The sequence below is a fragment of the Colletotrichum abscissum genome, assembly GCF_030869225.1.
Source record: "Colletotrichum abscissum strain IMI 504890 chromosome Unknown Scaffold_3.1, whole genome shotgun sequence".
In the NCBI taxonomy this organism is placed as follows: Eukaryota; Fungi; Ascomycota; class Sordariomycetes; order Glomerellales; family Glomerellaceae; genus Colletotrichum; species Colletotrichum abscissum.
The window spans coordinates 169023-183334 of record NW_026850209.1 but is presented as its reverse complement, the minus strand read 5'-3'; the positions used below and the strand labels follow the sequence as shown (position 1 = coordinate 183334).

Sequence of the window (14312 nt, the reverse complement as noted above, 5' to 3'; positions counted from 1 at the left end):
TGCTTGCCGTGTGCAGTGTGTAGTAACAGGTATCCACTTTGAAGCTGTTCCCATCGGTTAGTTGAATGCGCCTCTTCTGAAGTGTCACCCATGTGGTCCGAGCAGCCCCCTATGGCTAGGGATTCCAGGGTGAGGGAAATCTGTGGATATATGCATATACTGGATACTGCGAGGCGAATCTCTACTTAATGCATTACTATAGAGAGAGCAGGAGCGACCACGTCTGAGCCATCAGCGTTGTTTTGATTCTGGTTGACCTCCGTTAACTGACTTCCATATCGCCATCTCTCTCGTCACCAGCAAAGTCCACCATTTCATCTCACTGACCAGAAGTGTCGTGATTCTGGGTCTCCAATCCATCTGTCTTACTGGTTGGCCATCGGTGCAGGAGGGCTGCTAGATGCATTGATCTGGACGCTTTGCGGAAGCAGCTTTGGGAGGTCAGGTGTTTGCTACTAGGATTTCAAGCCTAGAGATTCCATTGACTGACTGATTGAATACCTTCCATCCTTCTTTCCCTCACTCTGTCCCACTCATTCTTTCACTGCCTTGCTTCCTTTCGCTCTCTCGCCTACCTAGCCTACCTCACCACCTCGCTGGTCTAATATCGTTTGAAACTTTTTCAAGCACTACATTTCGGAGAGGGTTCTTTTTTTCAACTTCGACAGAAGTTCTTTAAGCCATCTTCACATCAACCTTAGCTACCCAAAATTCAATTTCGGCTCGGGTTTGCTTTTTTTATCAAAGGAAAGGGCAAGAAAACACATCCGTCCTCAGATCGTGTTTACTTCAAGTAAAGCAATTGGGTGCCTTCCCACTACCGACACCGTCGCAGAGACCACTTCCTACATATCTACAGCACCCATACTAAAATGGCGTACAACGACGATGCTGTGCTGGCAAAGCTATCGGCCCTCAATGAGAGCCATGACAGCATTGCGACTGCTGCGCAATGGATCATGTTCCATAAGTAAGCTAAGCCGATGAGTCCCGATACTCATACCGTTCTCACTTCAGTGCAAACTGACTTTGGCCTCTTCACAGGAGACATGCAGATCGCACAGTTGCCCTATGGATGCAGCGTCTTCGAGACTCATCAAGCACCAAGAGACTAAGCTTGGTCTATCTTGCAAATGGTAAGAGCCTTCAAGCATTGCAAAACCCCTGTCTTCCTGATGAGGACTCATGTATATATAAAAAGAATGATTCTTACACATTCACAGAGGTCACCCAGCAATCAAAGGCTCGGCACAAGGACGACTTCCTTGTTGCCTTTTCTCCAGTCATCGCTGAGGCGACAGCTTTGGCCTACAAGGGAGCGCCGGCTGAGATCCAGAACAAGCTCAGAAGGGTCATCGACGTCTGGAAAGACCGCTTCATTTTCGAGCCACCGGTTCAACAGGCCATCGAACGTGGCATTGATGGTAGACGTTTTCCCCAAATACGACAGCAACATATACTGATGATGCTTTAGAACTCGATAAGGCTCGCGGAACTGCCAAGGCAAACTTCGCTAGTCCCGGAATTGGCGGTGGTGGTCCTTCCGTTCCCGCAGAGCTTACTCCGCTCGTCACCTCCTATACCAATGTCTCGAAGCTCAACCTGCCCACTAAGACGGCTGTGAGCACCGCCAACCAGGATTTTGAAAAGGTTACCGACCCCTCGACACCTGTCCCATCGGCTCCCGTCTACGCGGCAAGACTTAATGGTCTCTTGAAGAGTTTGGCGAGTGCTGAGGGCGCTGTGGCAGAGTGCGTTAAGGCCCGAAAGGGCCTCATTGGCGAGTTGGAGAAGATGCTCAGCGCAAGTCAGGAGGCACTCGCGAACGACGAGAGGCAGCATGCCGACCTGATGTCACGTAAGGCAGAGACGGAGGAGAAGAGACGTGAGATTGAGCAAGCCATTATGCGGGGACTGCCGACTCACGAGGCTTCGCAATCCCCTGGCAACGGAGCATCCAAGACCCCTGAACCTGAGAGACCAGAAGTCGAGGCGCTTACACCTCCCCCCGTGGAGGCCTTCACACCGCCGTCTGTAGAGGCGCTCACCCCTCCCCCTGTCCATGATGAGCCGCCTGTTCCTCACCATGCAGAAGAGGATCGTGCCCGCTCAGCATCGAGCCAGGGTTTCCAGCCTCCAGCAGCTTCGGGCATTGAGATGCTGTCAGCCCTTGCCTCGCAATACCAATCTATCCCTGTCTCAGCAAACGGCGCGAAGAAGAGACGCCGAATCGACGGAGACGAGTTCCCTGACCTCGGAGGTGACGATGGAATTGATGCCGATGTAGCAGAAATGCTGCGTAAGGAAAGCAATGGCAGCGCGTGAATAACCAGTGTGTTAGAGACTGCGCCGCTCCGACTACTCGTTATGCCACAGATACGGCATTGAGAGGTTTTGGGCAGACATGGGCAGACATGGGCATGTAGTATTATACTAGAGAGCACACAGCAGGCGTCATTAGTTTTCGCGACCAGCTACGAAGATTAGTCGAACACCCGAGGGATCTCTGTGAGACGGAACCTCGACAGTTGTACTCTGAGTCCTAATTCGAAGCAGGAAACAACCTTCTAGGAACTGGCCATCCTTGGGGACATGGTTTGAGGTGGAAATCAGAAGAGTTGAAGCCAATCGCCGGCTCATGTTTTTATAGTATGTAAGAAACCAAGAAGCTAGGAATCACAACAAAACAGGACAAGCAATTAGTTGAGCCGATTCGGTTTCTTGATGATGGAGAAGCAATGCAAGGATTTGCATCTGGACCAGAAGGAATGGCGAACCGCATCTAAATCACTTTTTTGCCGCAAGTAGCTTATTTGCTTATTAGTGCTGTTCCTTTAGATCCTCGGCTGCTGCGGAGTGACGGCAGCATCCAGGTCGGCGAAAAGACATGCCCGGGCCGACTATCACCGAGGGGCCCTGCTCAGGTCAGGTAAGTAGCGGGCAGCAGCGACCCGTCAGCTGTCAGCATTCCTCCGGGTAAGGTACGGGCCATGCATCGAGCGCTGTAAATTTCGAGTGCGAACCGATGACGGAATCTCTCCGGTCCTTTCGTTAAACTACCTAGGTCGTGGCTGTATTCATGCGCAACCCGTCGTCGAGCTTCTTCGTATAATGGTGCACCCTCCTTCATCGCTTTCTGACTATGCGCCTCCCATGAGATAAATTCTTCTTCGATTCCACCATGGCTATGGGAGTAGTGCGATCCGCGGTGTTGCTCCCGCACCGCGCCGGGAGCTGCCCGACGACATTGGCATCGCTGATGACAACCCTCCCCAGCCTGCGCAATACCTCGACACCGCCAGTACTACAACATCCTCTCCTCTCACAGATTAGAAGCTTCAGCTCGAAGCCCGTTCAATCGTTACCTGCAGTGCGCTCTGCTGCCATCCACCGATCTTCGCTACAGCGACCCGTTCCCCTCTCCCAAAAGCCTCAACTGCCCGGTCCGATCACGATCTTGCGCTATTTCTCGAATGGATTTTCCAAGCAACGAGACTCCCAGGCTACAACGCAAACACCGGCTACGCGAGACGGTGGCAGGGACGCGAACCAGACCGAACCCACGTCACAAGATCCCGAACAACCTGATGACTTCCAAAAGAGCGAGCGGGCTGCTAAGGCTGCTCAGGTCAACCTCAGTGCCAAGTTGTCAAAGGAGGGCAAGTCGCAAGGCGGCAAGGCCGGATTTTCCGAGATTTGGCGATTGATCAAGATTGCGCGGCCGGAGCTGCGGTGGCTGGGAATCGCCATGATCTTCCTCGTCATCTCATCCGGAGTCACCATGTCCATCCCATTTTCCGTCGGCAGAATCCTCGACATGGCTACCAAAGACCCTGCTGAGGACGCGCGCCTGTTTGGCCTGACCATGCCGCAGTTTTTCACAGCCTTGGGTGTCATCTTGACCGTCGGAGCCATGGCCAACTTTGGACGCGTAATTCTCCTGCGTATCGTTGGCGAACGGGTCGTCGCCCGTCTGCGATCGTCCCTCTATCGGCGAACGTATGTACAGGATGCCGAGTTTTTCGATGCAAACCGAGTTGGAGACCTCATTTCGCGACTCAGTTCCGATACCGTCATTGTCGGCAAGTCAATCACCCAGAACATCAGCGATGGTCTGCGGGCTCTCTTCAGCGGAGGAGCCGGTTTCTGTGTCATGGTCTGGCTTAGTCCCAAGTTGACTGGACTTCTCCTAATCATGTTGCCGCCCGTCGCAGTCGGAGCCTTCTTCTACGGACGCGCAATCAGAAACGTGAGCAAGGGAATCCAGAAGAATCTCGGTACCTTGACGAAGATCGCTGAAGAACGCCTCGGCAACGTGAAAACGAGCCAGGCATTTGTTGGAGAGGTCCAAGAAGTTGGCCGCTACAACCGCCAGGTCAAGAAGATCTTTGCCTTGGGCAAGAAGGAATCTACAATCGCTGCCACTTTCTTCGCCTCGACGGGCTGGGCTGGTAACATGACCATCCTTGCCATGCTCGTTGTTGGCGGTAACTTTGTCCGCGACGGCGCCATGACGCTGGGAGATCTGACATCTTTCATGATGTACACGGCTTTTGCAGGATCTAGTCTGTTTGGCCTTTCGTCTTTCTATTCAGAGCTGATGAAAGGAGTGGGTGCTGCCAGCCGCCTCTTCGAGCTGCAAGACCGAAAGCCGGGCATCTCGCAGACAGTCGGGCTCAAGGTGAAGTCGGCACAGGGCCCGATTCGGTTCTCAAACGTTTCATTTGCCTACCCTACACGACCTGCCGTCAATATTTTCAACGATCTCAACTTTGAAATTCCTTCGGGCAGCAATGTCTGTGTTGTGGGGCCTTCCGGTGGTGGTAAATCGACCGTTGCCGGCCTGCTGCTGCGATTCTACAATCCTATCTCTGGCTCTATTACTATCAATGGCGTTGACATTTCCAAGATGAATGTTAAGTCACTGCGACGCCGCATTGGCATGGTTGCGCAGGAACCTGTCTTGTTCTCTGGCTCGATTGCCGACAACATCTCCTATGGCAAGCCCAACGCCACCCGAGCTGAAATTATCGCAGCTGCGCGGAAGGCGAACTGCAACTTTATCAGCGATCTTCCCTCTGGATTGGACACGCAGGTGGGAGCCAGAGGCTCACAATTGTCGGGAGGTCAGAAGCAGCGCATCGCCATTGCGCGAGCGTTGATCAAGGACCCCGATATTCTTATCCTCGACGAGGCTACCTCTGCCTTGGACGCCGAGTCTGAAACGCTTGTCAACGCCGCCCTTACCTCGCTTCTCAGAGGCAGAAACACGACCATTTCTATTGCTCACCGACTGTCAACTATTAAGCGGTCTGACCTGATCATTGTCCTTTCCAACAACGGCGGAGTTGCCGAAATTGGCAAGTACACGGAGCTTTCTGCCGACAAGGACAGCGCCTTTAGCAAGCTCATGGAGTGGCAGATGAGCGGCGGCGACGTTCCCGACCCTCGCTCTAGTGATAGAGCTCATATTACAGAAGAGGAAGAAATCGAATCCGACCTAGAGCGGGAGGAGGGTGAAGAGGAGGTTGAGGAGCAGTTGCAGGAGCAGACGAGGGAGAAGGAGGCACGGCGCTGAAAAAAGCATATTCCACTTGATCTCTGGACAAGAGTAGGATTGCTTTGAAGGGGGTAAATGTGTGGTTTTCTTGTGTTTCATATCAAAAAACGGCTGCTCAAATATAAAGCAGCCGTTCGGCAGCAACGGCGAATCACTTCCTACTATGGCGCAGCTCACACCGTGCTGCCGTCTTGTGTACTACAAACTATTCATCGGTTACACAGCATCATAGAATAACTCCGCTCGATCTTGATGGAGTGCTCCAAATTCAATACTTTGAATGCGTTTGATCGCTTGTTGTCAGAATATGAATATGATGTGTGAGGTACTCTTGGGGTTGCGAGGATTAAGGTATGAGATCCTCTAGTTGTCTATCTTGGAGTAGCATGGCTCCTGACACCTTGCCAACTAGGAAAGTCTAGTTCAGAATTCTTCATTGTTCAACCTGACGCCGTTCCAAACGGCAGGTCGGCGTGCGAGTACCTGTGTCGCTGAGCCAGAAACGGACGGTGATCGGAAGGTTTCATTGGAGAAGTTGGAGTTTGCAGTAAGCTCCAAGCTCCCCATGTCTGCAAGCGGAGCTCAGCTCTTTGAGTGCCATGGCCCATGGCCACAGCGCCACCACCACTACACCTTGGATGTCTTGAATCCGAACCCCAACAATAACACGTGAATTTCATCTCACCTCATCACTTCTAATAACCCGTGGTTCATCGTGATAATTCCGCTATATACTTATATCTGCAATCATAGAGTCTTGCGTGCAACCCGTCAACCAATCTCACAGCATCATCGTCGTCATTATGGCCACGCAGACTGAGGGCACCTTTGAGGTGGACGGCCACAAGCTTCACAGCACAACTTGGACGGTAAGTGTAGACTCATTCACCCACTCACTCGATCCCTGGGGTTATCCCATGATGAACAAACACCCGGGCATAGCTGACGCTGCACCATCAGCCCGAGGGCCCCATCAAGGCCAAGCTCGTCTTCGTACACGGCTTCAGCGACCACGTGGGACGGTACGATGAGCTCTTCCCCAACCTCGCCGGCCGCGGCATCCAGGTCTTTAGCTGGGACCAACGCGGATGGGGCCGCAGCGCTGCGTCCAAGTCCGATCGGGGCCTCACGGGCCCGACGTCGCGCGTCCTCGCCGACGTGGCCGCCTTTATCAAATCCAAGATCCCGTCGCCCCCTACGGACGCGCCGCTCTTTGTCATGGGCCACTCCATGGGCGGCGGTCAGGTCCTCGCGCTGGCCAGCGACCCGCAGTATCACGACCTCGTCGGTCAGGTGCGCGGCTGGCTCCTCGAGAGCCCCTTTATCGCCTTCACGCCCGGCGAGGAGCCGAGCTTCCTCAAGGTCTTCTTCGGCAAGCTCGCGAGTAAGGTTCTACCTAAGCAGCAGCTCGTCAACGAGATCCCCGCCGAACACCTCACGCGCGATAAAGCGGCGCAGCAGAGCATCCGCGACGACGACCTCATGCACAACACGGGCACGCTCGAGGGGCTGGCGGGCATGCTGGAGCGGACGGACCAGCTGGCGCAGAACAAGCTGACGCTGAGCGGCAACGTCAAGAGTCTCTGGCTGGGCCACGGCACCGAGGACAAGACGACATGCTTCAACGCCAGCAAGAAGTGGTTCGGTGCGCAGACGACGATTGAGGACGGGCACCACAAGCCATACGAGGGGGCGTATCACCAGCTGCACGCGGACCTGTGCAAGGACGAGTTCTTCAAAGATGTTGGGGATTGGATCCTCGAGAGGGCTGGAGAGCCTGCGGCAGCGAAGCCTGAGTCGAAGTTGTAGGAGACTGGACGGGCCCGCGGGATCTCTGCCTCTGCCTCTCATCCATGGAACCGGTATTTGTGTCTTGACATGTGGATTGTGATACATGGCTGTGCTTGGAAAGGTGCAGGTTATACCGGCTCCCACGCCAGTCTCTATGAAGTACCAGAGCTGAGAGGATACCGTTGGCATGCACGTTGCCGCTATTTCGCAGGATCAATATATGAGTTCCTTTTGAGCAGTATATCAATATGATCCAAGTTATTTGATTTTTCTACTCTCATTCAGCAGCATCTCCCACCCATGGGCCGAATACATATCAAATCATCCTTTTGGTGTTCTTCTTTACAAGCCTATTGAGATAAGGTGTACTCGTGTACATCGATGCCAAGGTTGCCGAGCGGGTGGGATGTGACCCGGTTCCGGTTGTGCCCGAAGCACATGAGAAACGGGGGACCCGAATCCAATGGCGCCCCAGTCCCGGCAGGTCTCGGTCCCCGGGGGAGCCTTCCAGGTAACGGCTTGTTTCGAAACATAAAATCGACCCGCATCCCCGGGATTTTCAACTTCATCTCATTCATTTCTGTACCCTATTCAGCTGCGGATCGTGGATGGGGTTGTTTGGGCTCCTGCTTCCGGAGTGTGTGAGACAATGCTGCATTTCTCCACCTCTCTACTGAGTGCTGACCGTCAAAGTCCGCTCTCACTTTCTATCTCTAGCGATTGGAAGAACCAGAAAGCAAGTTGCTTCTACTATCTGCTTTCAAATCTCTTCATTTGTCTCACAAGTCGGCTCGAAAGCCTCAGAAAGGGGACGAGTCTGATCGATGAAGTCATCGAGATCGCCAGCCCACGTACAGAACACAGGCATTGGACTGTCTGGCGTGGCATCCAACACTAGATTATGTACCACATTTCCCAGCGCTCAAACAGTGCCCTGTCTAGATGGGCGTCACATACGGAGTACTCTGTCTCCTATGCTTTCCCTTCAACATTGGTCACTAACAACGTTAGGACGAAGCGAAGGCAGTTCCCCACCTATGTCGAGGGAAAGTTCGCCGACCTTTTCTTTCGTTATGCAATATCATTCTTACCATTTCGAGCCTACAATATGCTGATGCAACTAAGTCTAGACCTGTCCGCCATCTCAATTGTGTCGCTCGAGGCGATAGTCTTCCTCCTCCCCGTGGGCAAATGATTGGCCCACAATCATTTTCCCTCATGAACATGTTCTCTCTTTCCCTATCTAACCTCCACCTCCCCGGCACTTTTGGCCAGCTAATCAACGACACGGCAGAATAAGCAAGAGACGCCAGCGCCAGCGGGGAAGAAGCGCGCCTCACACGGCAGCAGCTCGACGACAACGCATCCCGTTGCACCCGCTATCCCCGCACATCCTGCAGCGATCCTGCCCCAGGAGCTTGCAATTCTCCGTACCAAACAAGATGCCTTTCCCATAAGCCCGCTTTGAGAGGGGCGAGAAGGTGTAGGCTTTGTTTGTCGGGTAACAACACAGGTTTCGAAGCTCTTTGAAATACCATAGGCGACATGGCCCAGACACCGAACCTCCATTTTGCATCACCCTCCACACGTCTCCTTCGCCACCCTTCTTCTTATCTCACAGCCCGTTAGCCTGGCTTATATCGATTCACTGGAAACAAGGCATTTGGCAAACGTCGTATTATCAACTTGTATCCTTTACTGCGCATAACTTACGGTTCATAAATCTGACGCCTGCCGCCACCATGGAGCCCGATCTCTCCATGAGCATCACCATGCATCCGCACCCCTTCCGGCTGCACACGCCATCCCATCTAGCAAACACCTCCCGCAGAGGCTCGATGCAACTCTCCAGCGAGGATGCCGCAGCCAACGCCTCTAGTACGGCCATAGAGGCCGCAACTCATCATCCCGCTTCGCGCGATGAGAAACACGAGCCCATCGCCCGACACTCTTCTGCCGCTACCGATGTCGAAGGTCAGCCCCATTTGCGATCCGATTCGGATCCTTACGGTCTCTCCGCGGCCTTCAAGACGCCGGAGGACCTCGCCCAGATCAGAGCCAACACCTCGCGCAAACGGGACCGTCAACCCGCCACCGACAAACCCAGCGGTAGAACTTCGCCAAACGGCTCCTGGCGCCAGGGCCACAAGGTCCAAAAGTTCTACGAAACGCAGAACGCTGCTATCGAGCGCATGCTGAAGTCCGTCGACGAGCATGTTGCTGAGGCTCGCCAGGAAGCCGGCGACGACCAGCTGCAGTTCCGGATCGCCGTCTGGGGCTCCTTCGCCGCAAACATCCTCCTCACAGCTCTACAGCTGTACGCGGCCATCAGCACTGGCTCTCTGTCGCTCATCACCACAATGGCCGACGCCATCTTTGACCCCATGAGCAATCTGACCCTTATCCTGGCCGGCCGCGCCATCAAAAGGGTGAACCCGCGCCGCTTCCCCGCTGGCAAGGCCCGCCTTGAGACTGTCGGAAACATCGTCTTCTGCTTCCTCATGATCTCAGTTTCGCTCATCATCATCGCCTTCGCTGCGCGCGAGCTAGCTACCGAGAGGGAGTCGGCCAACGAGACGAAGGCTTTCCGCATTGAGCCAATCGTTGCCGTCTGTTGCGCCTTTGCAACCAAGTTTGTACTCTTCCTGTACTGCTTTTCCCTGCGAAACCGATATTCCCAGGTTCGCATCCTCTGGTCCGACCACCGCAACGACTTGCTGGTGAACGGCTTCGGTATCCTCACATCTGTTGGCGGTTCAAAACTTAAGTGGTATATCGACCCAACTGGCGCCATAATATTGTCACTGATCGTATCCGGCATCTGGTTGCGAACCGCCATCGCCGAGTTTTTGCTACTCGTTGGTGTAACCGCCTCGATCGAGACCCAGCAGCTCATCACCTACGTCTGCTTGACGCACTCCCCTGCCATTCAGGGCATCGACACGGTGCGTGTCTATCACTCGGGCCCACGGCTCATCGCCGAGGTGGACATCGTCATGGACCCCGCCAATACACTAGCCCAGACGCACGATGTGGCAGAGGCGCTGCAAGTCAAGTTGGAGAGTCTACCGGATGTGGAGCGGGCCTACGTACATATCGACTATGAGACTACACACAAGCCGGAGCATGCGTTCAAGAAGGACCTGTAAAGATGTGTAATAGTATACGCCAAATAGTTGATAGCAAAGCTTTCACAAGAAACATTGAAGAGCATTATTATGACAGTTACACCGCAACAGAACACTGATGGCTCCCAATGTTCCTTCTGGGGCCGACTCGAGTGACAAGAGCTTTTCATGATCATATAACAACCCCTTTTCGGCTCATTAAGGTTTTGACACCAGTATGATGTGAGGGCCAGCCTCTGTGGACATACTCTGTACGGTTTATATGAACATCCGCTCCCCAGTAGTGGTATGGCAAAAGGCACAGACTCTGCTCTTGCCCACAACATCTGGATTCACTTGACGTTAGCATCCCAAGGTTGTCCTAAGCAAATGGGGGATACGCACTCTGCCACAGGGCTGTCTCGATGTCCCAAAATACTTGCTGGTGATCTCTCTGCTCAATGAGCTGCATACGGCTTATCATGCTTGCGACATTCTGGCCGCTACCAAGAGACTTGAGCCACTGATCACAACAACAGCCCGGCCGAAATGTGACTGAGCGGAGCTGAAGCAGTGTCGATGAACGCAGATATTGGATAAAGGGGTCCATCCGGTGGCTCTGCGTCGCCCGTAGCCTCAATCCGACAACGAAGTCATTGCGGCCATAGAGTATCGGGGTGGCTTCTTGTTCGATCTGCCTGCATGTCCGTAGGACCTCGACGTGAGGTTTCCTATGGGTCAGCGATACGACGCGAGGTCTCGGGCGGGGAGCCCGTAGGTAGGCGACTTGGTGCTCCGGCGGCTCAACTTTGACGTGGAGCTGGCGGCGGCTGCTCGACACGATAATGGGCTCCGGGTTGAGGAGTAGGAGTTCGTAGATGTCTAGGCGGAGCTCGTAAGGGAGACTGAAAAAGTCTAGGCGGCGCGGGCGAGGCTCCACGGTGATTGGCTGTAATGGCTATAAGAAGTGAGTGTGCTTAAACATTATAATTGAGATTGGTTCCACCAAGGATCGCTTCAACGAGAAGACGGACAGGGCTTTGAACATGCAAAATGCTGTGAGGTCCTATTGTGGTAGGCAGGTAAATAGGGAACAGGCTCTGAGTCTGTACACAGTAAGACGACCGGTCCAGTGACTGCAGGATTGAAAGTGCCGTGCCGGGTAGACCCTTGATGCAGATCATCAGCTTGAGCTGCGAGAGCTGTTGGATCCCCGCACCGAGATGCGGAGGTGGTCCACAGGGTCCTTCTTGCTTTGCCCACCTCAATGCATCCCTCAGCTCATGTGACGTTTGTGTAAAGTGTTGGGGCGAGTGAGTAGGCATGGGTAGTGCCATGCTACTCCATAGTGTAGAGGATGGATATCTCCAGATGGTCCACACTCGTGTCCAACGTCTTCCGGCATCCTGCCGCAACCATGGTGGAATCCAGATACGGAACTCGGTGATGGACAGAAGATCAGATGCAGACTCACAATGACGGCTTGCGTCTGTAGTTCTGGCTCCGACATTGACCAACCAGGACTGGGCGGGTAGGTGACCTCGTCAATAGCGTATTGGTGGTGGTCATGAGCACCGGGACCTTCCATTGCGGATGACGAGTATGATGCAGCAGTCTGTCTGCAGCATACCTAGAACTGACGGGGAATTAGGCGAGCTGGGGAGGGACGTCAGGCATGCAGTGGTATGCAGTAGTAAGGCGGGGCAAAGATTGAGAGGAAAAGGTGCCGGTGGACGGATGAGGTGAGAGAGGGCCCGACGAGAGGTGATGGAGAGTTTGTGTAAATTAATCCGGCGCATGGCTCGGTTCGCCTTTCCAAGGGTCCTTTGTCTTTTTCCTGATGGGAAGCATCTTTCTCCGATCGAGGAAGCCCCCATGTCCCGGATCACTAGATTGGACAGCACGATAGGTCCAGGAGCCGTGGGCAAGACATGCGGGAGGGGAGGTGTAATGAGCTTCCCGAGTTCACCTCACGTCATTTCCTTCTCCTGGTAATCCTTTTTTTTCCAACCTCGCAGCTTCCCAACGGCAGGCGATGCGAGTCTGGGTCTCGGAGGGGGGTAAAGGAAGGCAGCCGGTAGATGCGGGGAAGCTGCGTTCATATCATGAAACTACCCGCCCTCCATTCAACAACTACCTTAGACCACTACCTATGAGATGGAGGAACTACGGACATGGTACGCAGACTTTCCCAGCTTCAGGCTGACAGCTTCGATAGCTTGAAGGGTGGGGAAGGAGGGGTTGGTGACCTCTGCCCACGGGCAGTTTTCCGCCTCCGAAAACCTTTGTACACTACCTGAGCGTGCTGGGTGGGATCGCCGTCATGAGATGGTCAAAGTGTAATGCCCATTATCGGAGCAAGAAAAGGATTGAGTGATGAACCAGGATGACTGTGGCGGCTAGCAATGGTTATGCACGTAAGAACCTAGATCATCTCACGAGGGGCTCCATGGTAAGGATGTCCGAGGAAATACATCAGACGGTTTGATACTTGGCCTCTGTGAGCATGAGGATGAAATTGCTCAACTGAAATGCCCATTGAAGGCCCAGTAATGGAGGGAAATTGCTGTTGAGACGAGCAAGAAGTTGAGAGGCATATCCCTTGAGAAATAGCAAGAAGCTCCGAGACGTCTAGAAAATGCGTCACGAAAGCTGAAGAGAAATATCGAGTGATTTGGGGGCTTGAAGGCACCAGAAATGGACAGGGAGGTCCAAAGTCTGGGAGAAGAAAGGGGTCTGCGTGCCAGCCTTGCCAATCTTTTTCTTCTACGGAGTACTCTGCCCATGTTTCAATTTCAAGGAGTTTCACTCTCTAGTAATTTTCAACAGCTCTCAGTCCTCTTACCTACTCTGATAGTCTTCTGCTTTGCCTCATTGTTACCCTCAAGTAAGCTTCTTCATCATAGGAGCTGGACTGTTTTTTTCTTCCTTGAGAAACCTTGTGCCGGGCTAGCAGAAGCTGCAGCAATGTCTCGTGCCTCCAGTTCCGCTACCGTGCTGCAAGTTGTGGGACCCAAGGGCGAGTGACATATTTATATGGGACGTTCCTGAAGAACCTACGCAGTAATAAGACAAGGTTGAAGGAACGAGTGTCGAGCCTCGGCAAGAATGGCCTGAAATATCTGAGTCGCGTGTGGCCGTTGAGCCTTCATTTCTACCTCTGGAATTCTCATATAGTAGGGGAATGGATTGAGGAACACGAACAAACACAGGAAAGAAGGCCTTTGTGATGAGGAAAATTTCACGCCCGCGACAAGTGAGGTGAGGTATGACCAGGCCGGGGCACAGTCCGAAGAGGTGCACAAGCTCTGACCTTCCTTGGCAGCCGTTCGAGTCCATTGCTTTTCAGCGCGCGAACCTTCAGGGTGGGTTGCTCCCAAACACGCCGGGACTAGGTAAAGGTACCTCAGCATGCAAAGACCCGCTGGAACGGCGCAGTTCAAGTGTTCAAGTACCTCAGAAGCTTGCGCATTAAGGTATCTTCACAGACGTCAGATGCTCCTTACGTTACCTAGGTACCTACGGTAGGTACCTCAGGTACGTAGATACTTTGGGTATCTTAGGTACCTAGTCGAAGCTCCTGCTTCCGCTTCCTTCTTTTCAATGTGCCCATCCTGCCATCTGCCAAAAAGAATACACGCGTGCCTACTCCGTACCTTGGAATATTTTGCTTCGAACAGCTTACCTGGAACAAAAAGGTTCTTTCTTCCTTTGGCCCTCGTTTATTCGCAGCTAGAATGGCAGTTACCTTATAATATCCTAGCTGTATTTGCTCAGTTGCAATTTCCGTAGCTGCAACGGCCTTGCTTGTGCAGCTTCCCAACGACCCACGCCGCCCTTTCTGTCCTGTCCTA

The 14312-nt window shown here is 53.4% G+C and overlaps 5 protein-coding genes across 5 annotated transcripts; 4 read left to right on the top strand and 1 right to left on the bottom strand.

Annotated features, from left to right (window-relative positions):
* Window positions 1-872: 872 nt before the first annotated feature.
* CABS01_01419 (uncharacterized protein) lies at window positions 873-2325 on the top strand (the record flags this gene model as incomplete). Its single annotated transcript, XM_060534799.1, has 4 exons — window positions 873-970; window positions 1045-1136; window positions 1224-1424; window positions 1475-2325. The coding sequence occupies 4 exons, from the start codon at window positions 873-875 to the stop codon at window positions 2323-2325; spliced, it is 1242 nt and encodes a 413-aa protein (XP_060397988.1).
* Window positions 2326-3181: 856 nt separating this feature from the next.
* On the top strand, window positions 3182-5578 carry CABS01_01418 (ABC transporter; the record flags this gene model as incomplete). The annotated part of the gene is made up of 1 exon (XM_060534798.1): window positions 3182-5578. The coding sequence occupies one exon, from the start codon at window positions 3182-3184 to the stop codon at window positions 5576-5578; it is 2397 nt and encodes a 798-aa protein (XP_060397987.1).
* Window positions 5579-6363: 785 nt separating this feature from the next.
* Window positions 6364-7369, top strand: CABS01_01417 (hydrolase; the record flags this gene model as incomplete). Its single annotated transcript, XM_060534797.1, has 2 exons — window positions 6364-6429; window positions 6521-7369. 2 exons carry the CDS (start codon window positions 6364-6366, stop codon window positions 7367-7369), a joined length of 915 nt encoding a protein of 304 aa, XP_060397986.1.
* Window positions 7370-9093: 1724 nt separating this feature from the next.
* On the top strand, window positions 9094-10500 carry CABS01_01416 (cation efflux family protein; the record flags this gene model as incomplete). Its single annotated transcript, XM_060534796.1, has 1 exon — window positions 9094-10500. One exon carries the CDS (start codon window positions 9094-9096, stop codon window positions 10498-10500), a length of 1407 nt encoding a protein of 468 aa, XP_060397985.1.
* Window positions 10501-10737: 237 nt separating this feature from the next.
* On the bottom strand, window positions 10738-12046 carry CABS01_01415 (uncharacterized protein; the record flags this gene model as incomplete). The annotated part of the gene is made up of 3 exons (XM_060534795.1): window positions 10738-10805; window positions 10864-11416; window positions 11933-12046. The coding sequence occupies 3 exons, from the start codon at window positions 12044-12046 to the stop codon at window positions 10738-10740; spliced, it is 735 nt and encodes a 244-aa protein (XP_060397984.1).
* Between the last annotated feature and the right edge of the window lie 2266 nt (window positions 12047-14312).